The sequence below is a fragment of the Eucyclogobius newberryi genome, unplaced genomic scaffold (genome assembly GCF_026437365.1).
Source record: "Eucyclogobius newberryi isolate DKJ021-1_F unplaced genomic scaffold, fEucNew1.0.hap1 SCAF_4, whole genome shotgun sequence".
In the NCBI taxonomy this organism is placed as follows: domain Eukaryota; kingdom Metazoa; phylum Chordata; class Actinopteri; order Gobiiformes; family Gobiidae; genus Eucyclogobius; species Eucyclogobius newberryi.
In genome coordinates, this window is record NW_027316056.1 from 42,280,002 (window position 1) to 42,300,399 (window position 20,398).

Consider the following 20,398-nt stretch of genomic DNA (forward strand, 5'->3'; position numbering starts at 1 on the left):
GGGCTAAAGCAGGGCTAAAGAGGGGCTAAAGAGGGGCTAAAGCAGGGCTAAAGAGGGGCTAAAGAGGGGCTAAAGAGGGGCTAAAGAGGGGCTAAAGCAGGGCTAAAGAGGGGCTATAGAGGGACTAAAGAGGGGCTATAGAGGGACTAAAGAGGGGCTAAAGAGGGGCTAAAGAGGGACTAAAGCAGGGCTAAAGAGGGGCTAAAGAGGGGCTAAAGCGGGCTAAAGAGGGGCTAAAGAGGGCTAAAGCAGGGCTAAAGAGGGGCTAAAGAGGGACTAAAGAGGGGCTAAAGCAGGGCTAAAGAGGGGCTAAAGAGGGGCTAAAGAGGGGCTAAAGCAGGGCTAAAGAGGGGCTAAAGAGGGGCTAAAGAGGGGCTAAAGCAGGGCTAAAGAGGGGCTAAAGAGGGCTAAAGCAGGACTAAAGAGGGGCTAAAGAGGGGCTAAAGCAGGGCTAAAGCAGGACTAAAGAGGGGCTAAGAGGGGCTAAGCAGGGCTAAAGAGGGGCTAAAGAGGGCTAAAGAGGGACTAAAGAGGGGCTAAAGAGGGGCTAAAGCAGGGCTAAAGAGGGGCTAAAGAGGGGCTAAAGCAGGGCTAAAGAGGGGCTAAAGAGGGCTAAAGCGGGACTAAAGAGGGGCTAAAGAGGGCTAAAGCAGGGCTAAAGCAGGACTAAAGAGGGGCTAAAGAGGGGCTAAAGCAGGGCTAAAGAGGGGCTAAAGAGGGGCTAAAGAGGGACTAAAGAGGGGCTAAAGAGGGGCTTAAAGCAGGGCTAAAGAGGGGCTAAAGAGGGGCTAAAGCAGGGCTAAAGAGGGGCTAAAGCAGGGCTAAAGAGGGGCTAAAGAGGGGCTAAAGAGGGGCTAAAGCAGGGCTAAAGAGGGGCTAAAGAGGGGCTAAAGCAGGGCTAAAGAGGGGCTAAAGAGGGACCAAAGCAGGGCTAACGAGGGGCTAAAGAGGGGCTAAAGCAGGGCTAAAGAGGGGCTAAAGAGGGGCTAAAGAGGGGCTAAAGCGGGCTAAAGAGGGGCTAAAGAGGGGCTAAAGAGGGGCTAAAGCAGGACTAAAGCAGGACTAAAGAGGGGCTAAAGAGGGGCTAAAGCAGGGCTAAAGCAGGGCTAAAGAGGGGCTAAAGCAGGGCTAAAGAGGGCTAAAGAGGGACTAAAGAGGGGCTAAAGAGGGGCTAAAGCAGGGCTAAAGAGGGGCTAAAGAGGGGCTAAAGCAGGGCTAAAGAGGGGCTAAAGAGGGGCTAAAGCAGGGCTAAAGCAGGGCTAAAGAGGGCTAAAGAGGGGCTAAAGAGGGGCTAAAGAGGGGCTAAAGAGGGGCTAAAGCAGGGCTAAAGAGGGGCTAAAGAGGGGCTAAAGAGGGGCTAAAGAGGGACCAAAGCAGGGCTAAAGAGGGGCTAAAGAGGGGCTAAAGCAGGGCTAAAGAGGGACTAAAGAGGGGCTAAAGCAGGGCTAAAGAGGGGCTACAGAGGGACTAAAGCAGGGCTAAAGAGGGGCTAAAGAGGGACCAAAGCAGGGCTAAAGAGGGGCTAAAGAGGGGCTAAAGCGGGGCTAAAGAGGGGCTAAAGAGGGACTAAAGAGGGGCTAAAGCAGGGCTAAAGAGGGGCTAAAGAGGGGCTAAAGAGGGGCTAAAGAGGGGTTCAAGAGGGGCTAAAGAGGGGCTAAAGCAGGGCTAAAGAGGGGCTAAAGAGGGGCTAAAGCAGGGCTAAAGAGGGGCTAAAGAGGGGCTAAAGAGGGGCTAAAGCAGGGCTAAAGAGGGGCTATAGAGGGACTAAAGAGGGGCTAAAGAGGGACTAAAGCGGGGCTAAAGAGGGGCTAAAGAGGGGCTAAAGCAGGGCTAAAGAGGGGCTAAAGAGGGGCTAAAGAGGGGCTAAAGCAGGGCTAAAGAGGGGCTAAAGAGGGACTAAAGAGGGGCTAAAGAGGGGCTAAAGAGGGCTAAAGAGGGACTAAAGCAGGGCTAAAGCAGGACTAAAGAGGGGCTAAAGAGGGGCTAAAGAGGGCTAAAGCAGGGCTAAAGAGGGGCTAAAGAGGGACTAAAGAGGGGCTAAAGAGGGCTAAAGAGGGACTAAAGCAGGGCTAAAGCAGGACTAAAGAGGGGCTAAAGAGGGGCTAAAGAGGGACTAAAGCAGGGCTAAAGCAGGACTAAAGAGGGGCTAAAGAGGGGCTAAAGCAGGCTAAAGAGGGACCAAAGCAGGGCTAAAGAGGGGCTAAAGAGGGGCTAAAGCAGGGCTAAAGAGGGGCTAAAGAGGGACTAAAGAGGGGCTAAAGCAGGGCTAAAGAGGGCTAAAGAGGGACTAAAGCAGGGCTAAAGAGGGGCTAAAGAGGGACCAAAGCAGGGCTAAAGAGGGGCTAAAGCAGGGCTAAAGAGGGGCTAAAGAGGGACTAAAGAGGGCTAAAGCGGGGCTAAAGAGGGGCTAAAGAGGGCTAAAGAGGGTTAAAGAGGGGCTAAAGAGGGGCTAAAGCAGGGCTAAAGAGGGGCTAAAGAGGGGCTAAAGCAGGGCTAAAGAGGGGCTAAAGAGGGGCTAAAGCAGGGCTAAAGAGGGGCTAAAGAGGGACTAAAGAGGGGCTAAAGAGGGGCTAAAGAGGGGCTGAAGAGGGACTAAAGCAGGGCTAAAGAGGGCTAAAGAGGGGCTAAAGCAGGGCTAAAGAGGGGCTAAAGAGGGGCTAAAGCAGGGCTAAAGAGGGGCTAAAGAGGGACTAAAGAGGGCTAAAGAGGGGCTAAAGAGGGGCTAAAGAGGGACTAAAGCAGGGCTAAAGCAGGACTAAAGAGGGGCTAAAGAGGGGCTAAAGAGGGGCTAAAGAGGGGCTAAAGAGGGACTAAAGAGGGGCTAAAGAGGGGCTGAAGAGGGACTAAAGCAGGGCTAAAGCAGGACTAAAGAGGGGCTAAAGAGGGGCTAAAGAGGGACTAAAGCAGGGCTAAAGAGGGCTAAAGAGGGGCTAAAGCAGGGGCTAAAGAGGGGCTAAAGAGGGGCTAAAGAGGGGCTAAAGAGGGGCTAAAGCAGGGCTAAAGAGGGCTAAAGAGGGGCTAAAGCAGGGCTAAAGAGGGCTAAAGAGGGGCTAAAGCGGGGCTAAAGAGGGGCTAAAGAGGGGCTAAAGAGGGGCTAAAGCGGGGCTAAAGAGGGGCTAAAGAGGGCTAAAGAGGGGCTAAAGCAGGGCTAAAGAGGGGCTAAAGAGGGCTAAAGCAGGGCTAAAGAGGGGCTAAGAGGGACCAAAGCAGGGCTAAAGAGGGGCTAAAGCAGGGCTAAAGAGGGCTAAAGAGGGGCTAAAGCAGGGCTAAAGAGGGGCTAAAGAGGGACCAAAGCAGGGCTAAAGAGGGGCTAAAGAGGACTAAAGCAGGGCTAAAGCAGGACTAAAGAGGGGCTAAAGAGGGGCTAAAGAGGGACTAAAGCAGGGCTAAAGAGGGGCTAAAGAGGGGCTAAAGCAGGGCTAAAGAGGGCTAAAGAGGGGCTAAAGAGGGGCTAAAGCAGGGCTAAAGAGGGGCTAAAGAGGGGCTAAAGCGGGGCTAAAGAGGGGCTAAAGAGGGGCTAAAGCAGGGCTAAAGAGGGGCTAAAGACGGGGCTAAAGAGGGGCTAAAGCAGGGCTAAAGAGGGGCTAAAGAGGGCTAAAGAGGGGCTAAAGCAGGGCTAAAGAGGGCTAAAGAGGGGCTAAAGCAGGGCTAAAGAGGGGCTAAAGAGGGACCAAAGCAGGCTAAAGAGGGCTAAAGCAGGGCTAAAGAGGGGCTAAAGAGGGGCTAAAGCAGGGCTAAAGAGGGGCTAAAGAGGGACCAAAGCAGGGCTAAAGAGGGGCTAAAGAGGGGCTAAAGCAGGGCTAAAGAGGGGCTAAAGAGGGGCTAAAGAGGGACTAAAGAGGGGCTAAAGAGGGGCTAAAGCAGGGCTAAAGAGGGGCTAAAGAGGGGCTAAAGCAGGGCTAAAGAGGGGCTAAAGAGGGGCTAAAGCGGGACTAAAGAGGGGCTAAAGAGGGGCTAAAGCAGGGCTAAAGCAGGACTAAAGAGGGGCTAAAGAGGGGCTAAAGCAGGGCTAAAGAGGGGCTAAAGAGGGGCTAAAGAGGGCTAAAGAGGGGCTAAAGCAGGGCTAAAGAGGGGCTAAAGAGGGGCTAAAGCAGGGCTAAAGAGGGCTAAAGAGGGGCTAAAGCAGGGCTAAAGAGGGGCTAAAGAGGGGCTAAAGAGGGGCTAAAGAGGGGCTAAAGCAGGGCTAAAGAGGGGCTAAAGAGGGGCTAAAGCAGGGCTAAAGAGGGGCTAAAGAGGGACCAAAGCAGGGCTAAAGAGGGGCTAAAGAGGGGCTAAAGCAGGGCTAAAGAGGGGCTAAAGAGGGGCTAAAGCAGGCTAAAGAGGGGCTAAAGAGGGGCTAAAGAGGGGCTAAAGCAGGGCTAAAGCAGGACTAAAGAGGGGCTAAAGAGGGCTAAAGCAGGGCTAAAGCAGGACTAAAGAGGGGCTAAAGCAGGGCTAAAGAGGGGCTAAAGCAGGGCTAAAGCAGGACTAAAGAGGGGCTAAAGCAGGGCTAAAGAGGGCTAAAGCAGGGCTAAAGAGGGGCTAAAGAGGGGCTAAAGAGGGACTAAAGAGGGGCTAAAGAGGGGCTAAAGCAGGGCTAAAGAGGGGCTAAAGAGGGGCTAAAGCAGGGCTAAAGAGGGGCTAAAGAGGGGCTAAAGCGGGACTAAAGAGGGGCTAAAGAGGGCTAAAGCAGGCTAAAGCAGGACTAAAGAGGGGCTAAAGAGGGGCTAAAGCAGGGCTAAAGGGGCTAAAGAGGGGCTAAAGAGGGGCTAAAGAGGGGCTAAAGCAGGCTAAAGAGGGGCTAAAGAGGGGCTAAAAGCAGGGCTAAAGAGGGGCTAAAGAGGGGCTAAAGCAGGGCTAAAGAGGGCTACAGAGGGGCTAAAGAGGGCTAAAGAGGGGCTAAAGCAGGGCTAAAGAGGGCTAAAGCAGGGCTAAAGCAGGACTAAAGAGGGGCTAAAGAGGGGCTAAAGCAGGGCTAAAGCAGGACTAAAGAGGGGCTAAAGCAGGGCTAAAGAGGGGCTAAAGAGGGACTAAAGAGGGGCTAAAGAGGGGCTAAAGCAGGGCTAAAGAGGGGCTAAAGAGGGGCTAAAGCAGGGCTAAAGAGGGGCTAAAGAGGGGCTAAAGCAGGGCTAAAGCAGGGCTAAAGAGGGGCTAAAGAGGGGCTAAAGAGGGGCTAAAGAGGGGCTAAAGCAGGGCTAAAGAGGGGCTAAAGAGGGGCTAAAGAGGGGCTAAAGAGGGACCAAAGCAGGGCTAAAGAGGGGCTAAAGAGGGGCTAAAGCAGGGCTAAAGAGGGGCTAAAGAGGGACTAAAGAGGGGCTAAAGCAGGGCTAAAGAGGGGCTAAAGCAGGGCTAAAGAGGGGCTAAAGAGGGGCTAAAGAGGGGCTAAAGCAGGGCTAAAGAGGGGCTAAAGAGGGACTAAAGAGGGCTAAAGCAGGGCTAAAGAGGGGCTAAAGAGGGGCTAAAGAGGGGTTAAAGAGGGGCTAAAGAGGGGCTAAAGCAGGGCTAAAGAGGGGCTAAAGAGGGGCTAAAGCAGGGCTAAAGAGGGGCTAAAGAGGGGCTAAAGAGGGGCTAAAGAGGGGCTAAAGCGGGGCTAAAGAGGGGCTATAGAGGGACTAAAGAGGGGCTAAAGAGGGGCTGAAGAGGGACTAAAGCAGGGCTAAAGAGGGGCTAAAGAGGGGCTAAAGCAGGGCTAAAGAGGGGCTAAAGAGGGGCTAAAGAGGGGCTAAAGCAGGGCTAAAGCAGGACTAAAGAGGGGCTAAAGAGGGGCTAAAGAGGGGCTAAAGAGGGACTAAAGCAGGGCTAAAGCAGGACTAAAGAGGGGCTAAAGAGGGCTAAAGAGGGGCTAAAGCAGGGCTAAAGAGGAGCTAAAGAGGGACTAAAGAGGGGCTAAAGAGGGGCTAAAGAGGGACTAAAGCAGGGCTAAAGCAGGACTAAAGAGGGGCTAAAGAGGGGCTAAAGAGGGACTAAAGCAGGGCTAAAGAGGGGCTAAAGAGGGGCTAAAGAGGGGCTAAAGAGGGGCTAAAGCAGGGCTAAAGAGGGGCTAAAGAGGGGCTAAAGCAGGGCTAAAGAGGGACCAAAGCAGGGCTAAAGAGGGGCTAAAGAGGGGCTAAAGCAGGGCTAAAGAGGGGCTAAAGAGGGACTAAAGAGGGGCTAAAGCAGGGCTAAAGAGGGGCTAAAGAGGGACTAAAGCAGGGCTAAAGAGGGCTAAAGAGGGACCAAAGCAGGGCTAAAGAGGGGCTAAAGAGGGCTAAAGCAGGGCTAAAGAGGGGCTAAAGAGGGACTAAAGAGGGGGCTAAAGCGGGGCTAAAGAGGGGCTAAAGAGGGGCTAAAGAGGGGTTAAAGAGGGGCTAAAGAGGGGCTAAAGCAGGGCTAAAGAGGGGCTAAAGAGGGGCTAAAGCAGGGCTAAAGAGGGGCTAAAGAGGGGCTAAAGAGGGGCTAAAGCAGGGCTAAAGAGGGGCTAAAGAGGGACTAAAGAGGGCTAAAGAGGGGCTAAAGAGGGGCTGAAGAGGGACTAAAGCAGGGCTAAAGAGGGGCTAAAGAGGGCTAAAGCAGGGCTAAAGAGGGGCTAAAGAGGGGCTAAAGCAGGGCTAAAGAGGGGCTAAAGAGGGACTAAAGAGGGGCTAAAGAGGGGCTAAAGAGGGGCTAAAGAGGGACTAAAGCAGGGCTAAAGCAGGACTAAAGAGGGGCTAAAGAGGGGCTAAAGAGGGGCTAAAGCAGGGCTAAAGAGGGGCTAAAGAGGGACTAAAGAGGGGCTAAAGAGGGGCTAAAGAGGGGCTGAAGAGGGACTAAAGCAGGGCTAAAGCAGGACTAAAGAGGGGCTAAAGAGGGGCTAAAGAGGGACTAAAGCAGGGCTAAAGAGGGGCTAAAGAGGGGCTAAAGCAGGGCTAAAGAGGGGCTAAAGAGGGGCTAAAGAGGGGCTAAAGCAGGGCTAAAGAGGGGCTAAAGAGGGGCTAAAGCAGGGCTAAAGAGGGGCTAAAGAGGGGCTAAAGCAGGGCTAAAGAGGGGCTAAAGAGGGGCTAAAGAGGGGCTAAAGCAGGGCTAAAGAGGGGCTAAAGAGGGGCTAAAGAGGGGCTAAAGCAGGGCTAAAGAGGGGCTAAAGAGGGGCTAAAGCAGGGCTAAAGAGGGGCTAAAGAGGGACCAAAGCAGGGCTAAAGAGGGGCTAAAGCAGGGCTAAAGAGGGGCTAAAGAGGGGCTAAAGCAGGGCTAAAGAGGGGCTAAAGAGGGACCAAAGCAGGGCTAAAGAGGGGCTAAAGAGGGGCTAAAGCAGGGCTAAAGAGGGGCTAAAGAGGGACTAAAGAGGGGCTAAAGCAGGGCTAAAGAGGGGCTAAAGCAGGGCTAAAGAGGGGCTAAAGAGGGACCAAAGCAGGGCTAAAGAGGGGCTAAAGAGGGGCTAAAGCAGGGCTAAAGAGGGGCTAAAGAGGGACTAAAGAGGGGCTAAAGCAGGGCTAAAGAGGAGCTAAAGAGGGGCTAAAGAGGGGCTAAAGAGGGGTTAAAGAGGGGCTAAAGAGGGGCTAAAGCAGGGCTAAAGAGGGGCTAAAGAGGGGCTAAAGCAGGGCTAAAGAGGGGCTAAAGAGGGGCTAAAGAGGGGCTAAAGCAGGGCTAAAGAGGGGCTAAAGAGGGACTAAAGAGGGGCTAAAGAGGGGCTAAAGAGGGACTAAAGCAGGGCTAAAGAGGGGCTAAAGAGGGGCTAAAGCAGGGCTAAAGAGGGGCTAAAGAGGGGCTAAAGAGGGGCTAAAGAGGGGCTAAAGAGGGACTAAAGAGGGGCTAAAGAGGGGCTAAAGAGGGGCTAAAGAGGGACTAAAGCAGGGCTAAAGCAGGACTAAAGAGGGGCTAAAGAGGGGCTAAAGAGGGGCTAAAGCAGGGCTAAAGAGGGGCTAAAGAGGGACTAAAGAGGGGCTAAAGAGGGGCTAAAGAGGGGCTAAAGAGGGACTAAAGCAGGGCTAAAGCAGGACTAAAGAGGGGCTAAAGAGGGGCTAAAGAGGGACTAAAGCAGGGCTAAAGAGGGGCTAAAGCAGGGCTAAAGAGGGGCTAAAGAGGGGCTAAAGAGGGGCTAAAGCAGGGCTAAAGAGGGGCTAAAGAGGGGCTAAAGCAGGGCTAAAGAGGGGCTAAAGAGGGACCAAAGCAGGGCTAAAGAGGGGCTAAAGAGGGGCTAAAGCAGGGCTAAAGAGGGGCTAAAGAGGGACTAAAGAGGGGCTAAAGCAGGGCTAAAGAGGGGCTAAAGAGGGACTAAAGCAGGGCTAAAGAGGGGCTAAAGAGGGACCAAAGCAGGGCTAAAGAGGGGCTAAAGAGGGGCTAAAGCAGGGCTAAAGAGGGGCTAAAGAGGGACTAAAGAGGGGCTAAAGCAGGGCTAAAGAGGGGCTAAAGAGGGACTAAAGAGGGGTTAAAGAGGGGCTAAAGAGGGGCTAAAGCAGGGCTAAAGAGGGGCTAAAGAGGGGCTAAAGCAGGGCTAAAGAGGGGCTAAAGAGGGGCTAAAGAGGGGCTAAAGAGGGGCTAAAGCAGGGCTAAAGAGGGGCTAAAGAGGGACCAAAGCAGGGCTAAAGAGGGGCTAAAGCAGGGCTAAAGAGGGGCTAAAGAGGGGCTAAAGCAGGGCTAAAGAGGGGCTAAAGAGGGACCAAAGCAGGGCTAAAGAGGGGCTAAAGAGGGGCTAAAGCAGGGCTAAAGAGGGGCTAAAGAGGGACTAAAGAGGGGCTAAAGCAGGGCTAAAGAGGGGCTAAAGCAGGGCTAAAGAGGGGCTAAAGAGGGACCAAAGCAGGGCTAAAGAGGGGCTAAAGAGGGGCTAAAGCAGGGCTAAAGAGGGGCTAAAGAGGGACTAAAGAGGGGCTAAAGCAGGGCTAAAGAGGAGCTAAAGAGGGGCTAAAGAGGGGCTAAAGAGGGGTTAAAGAGGGGCTAAAGAGGGGCTAAAGCAGGGCTAAAGAGGGGCTAAAGAGGGGCTAAAGCAGGGCTAAAGAGGGGCTAAAGAGGGGCTAAAGAGGGGCTAAAGCAGGGCTAAAGAGGGGCTAAAGAGGGACTAAAGAGGGGCTAAAGAGGGGCTAAAGAGGGACTAAAGCAGGGCTAAAGAGGGGCTAAAGAGGGGCTAAAGCAGGGCTAAAGAGGGGCTAAAGAGGGGCTAAAGAGGGGCTAAAGAGGGGCTAAAGAGGGACTAAAGAGGGGCTAAAGAGGGGCTAAAGAGGGGCTAAAGAGGGACTAAAGCAGGGCTAAAGCAGGACTAAAGAGGGGCTAAAGAGGGGCTAAAGAGGGGCTAAAGCAGGGCTAAAGAGGGGCTAAAGAGGGACTAAAGAGGGGCTAAAGAGGGGCTAAAGAGGGGCTAAAGAGGGACTAAAGCAGGGCTAAAGCAGGACTAAAGAGGGGCTAAAGAGGGGCTAAAGAGGGACTAAAGCAGGGCTAAAGAGGGGCTAAAGCAGGGCTAAAGAGGGGCTAAAGAGGGGCTAAAGAGGGGCTAAAGCAGGGCTAAAGAGGGGCTAAAGAGGGGCTAAAGCAGGGCTAAAGAGGGGCTAAAGAGGGACCAAAGCAGGGCTAAAGAGGGGCTAAAGAGGGGCTAAAGCAGGGCTAAAGAGGGGCTAAAGAGGGACTAAAGAGGGGCTAAAGCAGGGCTAAAGAGGGGCTAAAGAGGGACTAAAGCAGGGCTAAAGAGGGGCTAAAGAGGGACCAAAGCAGGGCTAAAGAGGGGCTAAAGAGGGGCTAAAGCAGGGCTAAAGAGGGGCTAAAGAGGGACTAAAGAGGGGCTAAAGCAGGGCTAAAGAGGGGCTAAAGAGGGACTAAAGAGGGGTTAAAGAGGGGCTAAAGAGGGGCTAAAGCAGGGCTAAAGAGGGGCTAAAGAGGGGCTAAAGCAGGGCTAAAGAGGGGCTAAAGAGGGGCTAAAGAGGGGCTAAAGAGGGGCTAAAGCAGGGCTAAAGAGGGGCTAAAGAGGGACTAAAGAGGGGCTAAAGAGGGGCTAAAGAGGGGCTAAAGAGGGACTAAAGCAGGGCTAAAGAGGGGCTAAAGAGGGGCTAAAGCAGGGCTAAAGAGGGGCTAAAGAGGGACTAAAGAGGGGCTAAAGAGGGGCTAAAGAGGGACTAAAGCAGGACTAAAGAGGGGCTAAAGAGGGGCTAAAGAGGGGCTAAAGCAGGGCTAAAGAGGGGCTAAAGAGGGACTAAAGAGGGGCTAAAGAGGGGCTAAAGAGGGGCTAAAGAGGGACTAAAGCAGGGCTAAAGCAGGACTAAAGAGGGGCTAAAGAGGGGCTAAAGAGGGACTAAAGCAGGGCTAAAGAGGGGCTAAAGAGGGGCTAAAGCAGGGCTAAAGAGGGGCTAAAGAGGGGCTAAAGCAGGGCTCAAGAGGGGCTAAAGAGGGGCTAAAGAGGGGCTAAAGCAGGGCTAAAGAGGGGCTAAAGAGGGGCTAAAGAGGGACTAAAGAGGGGCTGAAGAGGGACTAAAGAGGGGCTAAAGAGGGGCTAAAGCAGGGCTAAAGAGGGGCTAAAGAGGGGCTAAAGCAGGGCTAAAGAGGGGCTAAAGAGGGGTTAAAGAGGGGCTAAAGAGGGGCTAAAGAGGGACTAAAGAGGGGCTAAAGAGGGGCTAAAGCAGGGCTAAAGAGGGGCTAAAGAGGGACTAAAGAGGGGCTAAAGAGGGGCTAAAGAGGGGCTAAAGAGGGACTAAAGCAGGGCTAAAGAGGGGCTAAAGAGGGGCTAAAGAGGGGCTAAAGAGGGGCTAAAGAGGGGCTAAAGAGGGACTAAAGAGGGGCTAAAGAGGGGCTAAAGAGGGGCTAAAGAGGGACTAAAGCAGGGCTAAAGCAGGACTAAAGAGGGGCTAAAGAGGGGCTAAAGAGGGGCTAAAGCAGGGCTAAAGAGGGGCTAAAGAGGGACTAAAGAGGGGCTAAAGAGGGGCTAAAGAGGGGCTAAAGAGGGACTAAAGCAGGGCTAAAGCAGGACTAAAGAGGGGCTAAAGAGGGGCTAAAGAGGGACTAAAGCAGGGCTAAAGAGGGGCTAAAGAGGGGCTAAAGCAGGGCTAAAGAGGGGCTAAAGAGGGGCTAAAGAGGGGCTAAAGCAGGGCTAAAGAGGGGCTAAAGAGGGGCTAAAGAGGGGCTAAAGAGGGGCTAAAGCAGGGCTAAAGAGGGGCTAAAGAGGGGCTAAAGAGGGGCTAAAGCAGGGCTAAAGAGGGGCTAAAGAGGGGCTAAAGAGGGGCTAAAGCAGGGCTAAAGAGGGGCTAAAGAGGGGCTAAAGCAGGGCTAAAGAGGGGCTAAAGAGGGACCAAAGCAGGGCTAAAGAGGGGCTAAAGAGGGGCTAAAGCAGGGCTAAAGAGGGGCTAAAGAGGGACTAAAGAGGGGCTAAAGCAGGGCTAAAGAGGGGCTAAAGAGGGACTAAAGCAGGGCTAAAGAGGGGCTAAAGAGGGACCAAAGCAGGGCTAAAGAGGGGCTAAAGAGGGGCTAAAGCAGAGCTAAAGAGGGGCTAAAGAGGGACTAAAGAGGGGCTAAAGCAGGGCTAAAGAGGGGCTAAAGACGGACTAAAGAGGGGTTAAAGAGGGGCTAAAGAGGGGCTAAAGCAGGGCTAAAGAGGGGCTAAAGAGGGGCTAAAGCAGGGCTAAAGAGGGGCTAAAGAGGGGCTAAAGAGGGGCTAAAGCAGGGCTAAAGAGGGGCTAAAGAGGGACTAAAGAGGGGCTAAAGAGGGGCTAAAGAGGGGCTAAAGAGGGACTAAAGCAGGGCTAAAGAGGGGCTAAAGAGGGGCTAAAGAGGGGCTAAAGCAGGGCTAAAGAGGGGCTAAAGAGGGGCTAAAGAGGGGCTAAAGAGGGGCTAAAGAGGGACTAAAGCAGGGCTAAAGCAGGACTAAAGAGGGGCTAAAGAGGGGCTAAAGAGGGGCTAAAGCAGGGCTAAAGAGGGGCTAAAGAGGGACTAAAGAGGGGCTAAAGAGGGACTAAAGCAGGGCTAAAGAGGGGCTAAAGAGGGACTAAAGAGGGGCTAAAGAGGGGCTAAAGAGGGGCTAAAGAGGGACTAAAGCAGGGCTAAAGCAGGACTAAAGAGGGGCTAAAGAGGGGCTAAAGAGGGACTAAAGCAGGGCTAAAGAGGGGCTAAAGAGGGGCTAAAGCAGGGCTAAAGAGGGGCTAAAGAGGGGCTAAAGCAGGGCTCAAGAGGGGCTAAAGAGGGGCTAAAGAGGGGCTAAAGCAGGGCTAAAGAGGGGCTGAAGAGGGGCTAAAGCAGGGCTAAAGAGGGGCTAAAGAGGGGCTAAAGAGGGACTAAAGCAGGGCTAAAGCAGGACTAAAGAGGGGCTAAAGAGGGGCTAAAGCGGGGCTAAAGAGGGGCTAAAGAGGGGCTAAAGAGGGACTAAAGAGGGGCTAAAGAGGGACTAAAGAGGGGCTAAAGAGGGGCTAAAGCAGGGCTAAAGAGGGGCTAAAGAGGGGCTAAAGCAGGGCTAAAGAGGGGCTAAAGAGGGGTTAAAGAGGGGCTAAAGAGGGGCTAAAGAGGGACTAAAGAGGGGCTAAAGAGGGGCTAAAGAGGGACTAAAGAGGGACTAAAGAGGGACTAAAGAGGGACTAAAGCAGGGCTAAAGAGGGACTAAAGAGGGACTAAAGAGGGAATAAAGCAGGGCTAAAGAGGGACTAAAGAGGGACTAAAGAGGGAATAAAGAGGGACTAAAGCAGGGCTAAAGAGGGAATAAAGAGGGACTAAAGAGGGACTGAAGCAGGGGCTAAAGAGGCACTAAAGAGGGACTAAAGAGGGACTAAAGAGGGACTAAAGCAGGGCTAAAGAGGGACTAAAGAGGGACTAAAGAGGGACTAAAGAGGGAATAAAGCAGGGCTAAAGAGGGACTAAAGAGGGACTAAAGAGGGAATAAAGAGGGACTAAAGCAGGGCTAAAGAGGGAATAAAGAGGGACTAAAGAGGGACTGAAGCAGGGCTAAAGAGGGACTAAAGCAGGGCTAAAGAGGGACTAAAGCAGGACTAAAGCAGGACTAAAGCAGGACTAAAAGCAGGACTAAAGCAGGACTAAAGAGAGACTAAAGCGGGACTAAAGCAGGACTAAAGCAGGTCTAAGGCGGGACTAAAGCAGGTCTAAAGCTGGTGTAAAGCAGGTCTAAAGCAGGACTAAAGCAGGTCTAAAGCAGGACTAAAGCATGTCTAAAGCAGGACTAAAGCGGGTCTAAAGCAGGACTAAAGCAGGACCTAAGCAGGACTAAAGCAGGTCTAAAGCAGGACTAAAGCAGGACTAAAGCGGGTCTAAAGCAGGGCTAAAGAGGGACTAAAGCAGGACTAAAGCAGGTCTAAAGCAGGACTAAAGCAGGTCTAAAGCAGGACTAAAACAGGTCTAAAGCAGGTCTAAAGCAGGACTAAAACGGGACTAAAGCAGGTCTAAAGCAGGACTAAAGCAGGACTAAAGCAGGTCTAAAGCAGGACTAAAGTGGGTCTAAAGCAGGACTAAAGAAGGTCTAAAGCAGGACTAAAGCAGGTCTAAAGCAGGACTAAAGCAGGTCTAAAGCAGGACTAAAGAGGCACTAAAGCAGGACTAAAGCAGGTCTAAAGCAGGACTAAAGCAGGACTAAAGCAGGTGTAAAGCAGGTCTAAAACAGGTCTAAAGCAGGACTAAAGCAGGTGTAAAGCAGGTCTAAAACAGGTCTAAAGCAGGTCTAAAGCAGGACTAAAAAGGGACTAAAGCAGGTCTAAAGCAGGACTAAAGCAGGTCTAAAGCAGGACTAAAGTGGGTCTAAAGCAGGACTAAAGCAGGACTAAAGCAGGACTAAAGCAGGACTAAAGCAGGTCTAAAGCAGGACTAAAGCAGGACTAAAGCAGGACTAAAGCAGGACTAAAGCAGGTGTAAAGCAGGTCTAAAACAGGTCTAAAGCAGGACTAAAGCAGGTGTAAAGCAGGTCTAAAACAGGACTAAAGCAGGTCTAAAGCAGGACTAAAGCATGTCTAAAGCAGGACTAAAGCGGGTCTAAAGCAGGACTAAAGCAGGACCAAAGCAGGACTAAAGCAGGTCTAAAGCAGGACTAAAGCAGGACTAAAGCGGGTCTAAAGCAGGGCTAAAGAGGGACTAAAGCAGGACTAAAGCAGGTCTAAAGCAGGACTAAAGCAGGTCTAAAGCAGGACTAAAACAGGTCTAAAGCAGGTCTAAAGCAGGACTAAAGCGGGACTAAAGCAGGTCTAAAGCAGGACTAAAGCAGGACTAAAGCAGGTCTAAAGCAGGACTAAAGAAGGTCTAAAGCAGGACTAAAGCAGGACTAAAGCAGGACTAAAGCAGGACTAAAACAGGACTAAAGCGGGACTAAAGCAGGACTAAAGCAGGTCTAAAGCAGGTCTAAAGCAGGACTAAAGCAGGTCTAAAGCAGGTCTAAAGCAGGACTAAAGCAGGTCTAAAGCAGGTCTAAAGCAGGACTAAAGCAGGTCTAAAGCAGGACTAAAGCAGGACTAAAGCAGGTCTAAAGCAGGACTAAAGCAGGTCTAAAGCAGGTCTAAAGCAGGACTAAAGCAGGACTAAAGCAGGACTAAAGCGGGACTAAAGCGGGACTAAAGCAGGACTAAAGCAGGACTAAAGCGGGACTAAAGCGGGACTAAAGCAGGACTAAAGCAGGTCTAAAGCAGGACTAAAGCGGGACTAAAGCGGGACTAAAGCAGGTCTAAATACTCACTGCCGGACAGCAGGTAGAGGCCGTTGGGGTCCACACACAAACATGTGACCGAGTCCAGGTGAGCGACCATGGAATGCACCAGTTTACCTGCAGCACAAGGCACAGCCACAGAGGGCACCACTGAGACACATTTAAGGGAAACACAGAGGGCCCGGGACCCCCAGAGTCTGGTCTAGTCTCGGTCACACGGGGAGAACAAACTCCACACAGCCCGGGACTCGAACCCGCCACCTCCGTGCTGTGGGGCCCCGAGTGGTCTTAGTACCTGTGTTGTTGTCATAGAAGCGAATGTGTCGGTCCTCTCCCGCGCTGATGGTCAGGGGCAGCGACGGGTGGCTCAGGACCTGGTTCACCCCGGCCCCTGGTCCGGCCCCTGGTCCGGCCCCTGGTCCGGCCCCTGGTCCGGCACTGGTCTCCAGGCTCAGGACCTGCTGCTGCGTCTCCAGGTTAAAGAGGGCGATGGGTCCAGAGGTGAAGGAGCAGACGAGCAGGGCGGGGTCTGAGGGGACGAGGTCCAGGGACGAAGGGGCCCCGAGCTCTGAGGGACAAACAGTCAAGACCGACTAAAAGTAAAACATAAAAAACACTAAAAAACTGTTTTTCCTCTTTTCAAATCAGCCGTTCAGTTTGTCTTTAACATCGGTCGACTAAAAGGGTCTGGACCTTTAGTAGAACTGCACTTTCATGAGGGTCTGGACCTTTAGTAGAACTGCACTTTCATGAGGGTCTGGACCTTTAGTAGAACTGCACTTTCATGAGGGTCTGGACCTTTAGTGGAACTGCACTTTCATGAGGGTCTGGACCTTTAGTGGAACTGCACTTTCATGAGGGTCTGGACCTTTAGTAGAACTGCACTTTCATGAGGGTCTGGACCTTTAGTAGAACTGCACTTTCATGAGGGTCTGGACCTTTAGTAGGACTGCACTTTCATGAGGGTCTGGACCTTTAGTAGAACTGCACTTTCATGAGGGTCTGGACCTTTAGTAGAACTGCACTTTCATGAGGGTCTGGACCTTTAGTAGAGGTGCACTTTCATGAGGGTCTGGACCTTTAGTAGGACTGCACTTTCATGAGGGTCTGGACCTTTAGTAGAACTGCACTTTCATGAGGGTCTGGACCTTTAGTAGAACTGCACTTTCATGAGGGTCTGGACCTTTAGTGGAACTGCACTTTCATGAGGGTCTGGACCTTTAGTAGAACTGCACTTTCATGAGGGTCTGGACCTTTAGTGGAACTGCACTTTCATGAGGGTCTGGACCTTTAGTAGAACTGCACTTTCATGAGGGTCTGGACCTTTAGTGGAACTGCACTTTCATGAGGGTCTGGACCTTTAGTAGAACTGCACTTTCATGAGGGTCTGGACCTTTAGTGGAACTGCACTTTCATGAGGGTCTGGACCTTTAGTGGAACTGCACTTTCATGAGGATCTGGACCTTTAGTAGAACTGCACTTTCATGAGGGTCTGGACCTTTAGTAGAACTGCACTTTCATGAGGGTCTGGACCTTTAGTAGAACTGCACTTTCATGAGGGTCTGGACCTTTAGTAGAACTGCACTTTCATGAGGGTCTGGACCTTTAGTAGAACTGGACTTTCATGAGGGGTCTGGACCTTTAGTAGAACTGCACTTTCATGAGGGTCTGGACCTTTAGTGGAACCTCACTTTCATGAGGGTCTGGACCTTTAGTAGGACTGCACTTTCATGAGGGTCTGGACCTTTAGTAGAACTGCACTTTCATGAGGGTCTGGACCTTTAGTGGAACTGCACTTTCATGAGGGTCTGGACCTTTAGTGGAACTGCACTTTCATGAGGGTCTGGACCTTTAGTAGAACTGCACTTTCATGAGGGTCTGGACCTTTAGTAGAACTGCACTTTCATGAGGGTCTGGACCTTTAGTAGAACTGCACTTTCATGAGGGTCTGGACCTTTAGTCGAACTGCACTTTCATGAGGGTCTGGACCTTTAGTGGAACTGCACTTTCATGAGGGTCTGGACCTTTAGTAGAACTGCACTTTCATGAGGGTCTGGACCTTTAGTGGAACTGCACTTTCATGAGGGTCTGGACCTTTAGTAGAACTGTACTTTCATGAGGGTCTGGACCTTTAGTAGAACTGCACTTTCATGAGGGTCTGGACCTTTAGTAGAACTGCACTTTCATGAGGGTCTGGACCTTTAGTAGAACTGCACTTTCATGAGGGTCTGGACCTTTAGTGGAACTGCACTTTCATGAGGGTCTGGACCTTTAGTAGAACTGCACTTTCATGAGGGTCTGGACCTTTAGTGGAACTGCACTTTCATGAGGGTCTGGACCTTTAGTAGAACTGCACTTTCATGAGGGGTCTGGACCTTTAGTAGAACTGCACTTTCATGAGGGTCTGGACCTTTAGTAGAACTGCACTTTCATGAGGGTCTGGACCTTTAGTAGAACTGCACTTTCATGAGGGTCTGGACCTTTAGTAGAACTGCACTTTCATGAGGGTCTGGACCTTTAGTAGAACTGCACTTTCATGAGGGTCTGGACCTTTAGTAGAACTGCACTTTCATGAGGGTCTGGACCTTTAGTAGAACTGAACTTTCATGAGGGTCTGGACCTTTAGTAGAACTGCATTTTCATGAGGGTCTGGACCTTTAGTAGAACTGCACTTTCATGAGGGTCTGGACCTTTAGTAGAACTGTACTTTGATGAGGGTCTGGACCTTTAGTGGGACTGTACTTTCATGAGGGTCTGGACCTTTAGTGGGACTGTACTTTCATGAGGGTCTGGACCTTTAGTAGAACTGCACTTTCATGAGGGTCTGGACCTTTAGTAGAACTGCACTTTCATGAGGGTCTGGACCTTTAGTAGAACTGCACTTTCATGAGGGTCTGGACCTTTAGTAGAACTGAACTTTCATGAGGGTCTGGACCTTTAGTAGAACTGCATTTTCATGAGGGTCTGGACCTTTAGTAGAACTGCACTTTCATGAGGGTCTGGACCTTTAGTAGAACTGTACTTTCATGAGGGTCTGGACCTTTAGTGGAACTGCACTTTCATGAGGGTCTGGACCTTTAGTAGAACTGCACTTTCATGAGGGTCTGGACCTTTAGTAGAACTGCACTTTCATGAGGGTCTGGACCTTTAGTAGAACTGCACTTTCATGAGGGTCTGGACCTTTAGTAGAACTGCACTTTCATGAGGGTCTGGACCTTTAGTAGAACTGCACTTTCATGAGGGTCTGGACCTTTAGTAGAACTGCACTTTCATGAGGGTCTGGACCTTTAGTAGAACTGCACTTTCATGAGGGTCTGGACCTTTAGTAGAACTGCACTTTCATGAGGGTCTGGACCTTTAGTAGAACTGAACTTTCATGAGGGTCTGGACCTTTAGTAGAACTGCATTTTCATGAGGGTCTGGACCTTTAGTAGAACTGCACTTTCATGAGGGTCTGGACCTTTAGTAGAACTGTACTTTGATGAGGGTCTGGACCTTTAGTGGGACTGTACTTTCATGAGGGTCTGGACCTTTAGTGGGACTGCACTTTCATGAGGGTCTGGACCTTTAGTAGAACTGTACTTTCATGAGGGTCTGGACCTTTAGTGGAACTGCACTTTCATGAGGGTCTGGACCTTTAGTAGAACTGCACTTTCATGAGGGTCTGGACCTTTAGTGGAACTGCACTTTCATGAGGGTCTGGACTTTTAGTAGAACTGGACTTTCATGAGGGGTCTGGACCTTTAGTGGAACTGCACTTTCATGAGGGTCTGGACCTTTAGTAGAACTGCACTTTCATGAGGGTCTGGACCTTTAGTAGAACTGCACTTTCATGAGGGTCTGGACCTTTAGTAGAACTGCACTTTCATGAGGGTCTGGACCTTTAGTGGAACTGCACTTTCATGAGGGTCTGGACCTTTAGTAGAACTGCCCTTTCATGAGGGTCTGGACCTTTAGTAGAACTGCACTTTCATGAGGGTCTGGACCTTTAGTGGAACTGCACTTTCATGAGGGTCTGGACCTTTAGTGGAACTGCACTAAATACTTTTCTGAGGATCTGGAAAGTACTTCCTCTGAACCCTTTGTCCTTGGAACCTTTAGTCCTCAGAACCTTCGGTCCTCAGAACCTTCGGTCCTCAGAACCTTTAGTCCTCAGAACCTTTAGTCCTCAGAACCTTTAGTCCTCAGAACCTTCGGCCCTCAGAACCTTTAGTCCTCAGAACCTTTAGTCCTCAGAACCTTTAGTCCTCAGGACTGAAGGTTCTGAGGACTGAAGGTTCTCAGAACCTTTAGTCCTCAGAACCTTTAGTACCTGTCCTGATGACGGTCAGTGCTGCTTGAGTCTCGGACGCGTCCCAAACCCTCAGAGTTCCGTCGGCCGAAGAGGAAATGAGCCGCTGGTGGGCGGAGCTATAGGCCACGCCCCAAACTGCATCAGAATGACCAGAGAGCGCCCCCCGCAGGACGCCGGGCTCTGAGGGACAGAGAGCGGTCAGAGCATCGCACCACAGCCAACCACACAGGACGTGTTTCTATAGCAACAGGTCAGACTCCCCTCCCCCTGTGCCAGATGCCCCTCCCCCTGTGTCAGATGCCCCTCCCCCTGTGTCAGATGCCCCTCCCCCTGTGTCAGAGGCCCCTCCCCCTGTTTCAGAGGCCCCTCCCCCTGTGTCAGAGGCCCCTCCCCGTTTCAGAGGCCCCTCCCCCTGTGTCAGAGGCCCCTCCCCCTTGTGTCAGATGCCCCTCCCCCTGTGTCAGACCCCTCCCCCTGTGTCAGATGCCCCTCCCCTTGTGTCAGATGCCCCTCCCCCGTGTCAGATGTCCCTCCCCTGTGTCAGAGGCCCCTCCCCCTGTGTCAGACCCCTCCCCCTGTGTCAGATGCCCCTCCCCTGTGTCAGAGGCCCCAACCCCCTGTGTCAGATGCCCCTCCCCCTGTGTCAGAGGCCCCTCCCCCTGTTTCAGAGGCCCCTCCCCCTGTGTCAGAGGCCCCTCCCCCTGTGTCAGAGGCCCCTCCCCCTTGTGTCAGATGCCCCTCCCCCTGTGTCAGACCCCTCCCCCTGTGTCAGATGCCCTTCCCCTTGTGTCAGATGCCCCTCCCCCGTGTCAGATGCCCCTCCCCTTGTGTCAGAGGCCCCTCCCCCTTGTGTCAGAGGCCCCTCCCCCTTGTGTCAGATGCCCCTCCCCCTGTGTCAGACCCCTCACCCTGTGTCAGATGCCCCTCCCCTTGTGTCAGATGCCCCTCCCCCGTGTCAGATGCCCCTCCCCTGTGTCAGAGGCCCCTCCCCCTGTGTCAGATGCCCCTCCCCCTGTGTCAGACCCCTCCCCCTGTGTCAGATGCCCCTCCCCCTGTTTCAGAGGCCCCTCCCCCTGTGTCAGAGGCCCCTCCCCCTGTTTCAGAGGCCCCTCCCCCTGTGTCAGAGGCCCCTCCCCGTTTCAGAGGCCCCTCCCCCTGTGTCAGAGGCCCCTCCCCCTTGTGTCAGATGCCCCTCCCCCTGTGTCAGACCCCTCCCCCTGTGTCAGATGCCCCTCCCCTTGTGTCAGATGCCCCTCCCCCGTGTCAGATGTCCCTCCCCTGTGTCAGAGGCCCCTCCCCCTGTGTCAGACCCCTCCCCCTGTGTCAGATGCCCCTCCCCTGTGTCAGAGGCCCCAACCCCCTGTGTCAGATGCCCCTCCCCCTGTGTCAGAGGCCCCTCCCCCTGTTTCAGAGGCCCCTCCCCCTGTGTCAGAGGCCCCTCCCCCTGTGTCAGAGGCCCCTCCCCCTTGTGTCAGATGCCCCTCCCCCTGTGTCAGACCCCTCCCCCTGTGTCAGATGCCCTTCCCCTTGTGTCAGATGCCCCTCCCCCGTGTCAGATGCCCCTCCCC

The 20,398-nt window shown here is 52.5% G+C and overlaps 1 protein-coding gene across 1 annotated transcript in view; it reads right to left on the reverse strand.

Moving 5' to 3' along the window:
- Positions 1-20,398, reverse strand: part of strn (striatin, calmodulin binding protein) — a 94,482-nt gene that overhangs the window by 10,057 nt on the left and 64,027 nt on the right. The window contains exons 14-16 of the mRNA XM_072463485.1: positions 18,849-19,010; positions 14,832-15,104; positions 14,567-14,653 (exon numbers count right to left, since the gene is read on the reverse strand). Coding sequence (XP_072319586.1) covers positions 14,567-14,653; positions 14,832-15,104; positions 18,849-19,010 — 522 coding nt within the window. The remainder of the gene's footprint in view (positions 1-14,566; positions 14,654-14,831; positions 15,105-18,848; positions 19,011-20,398) is intronic.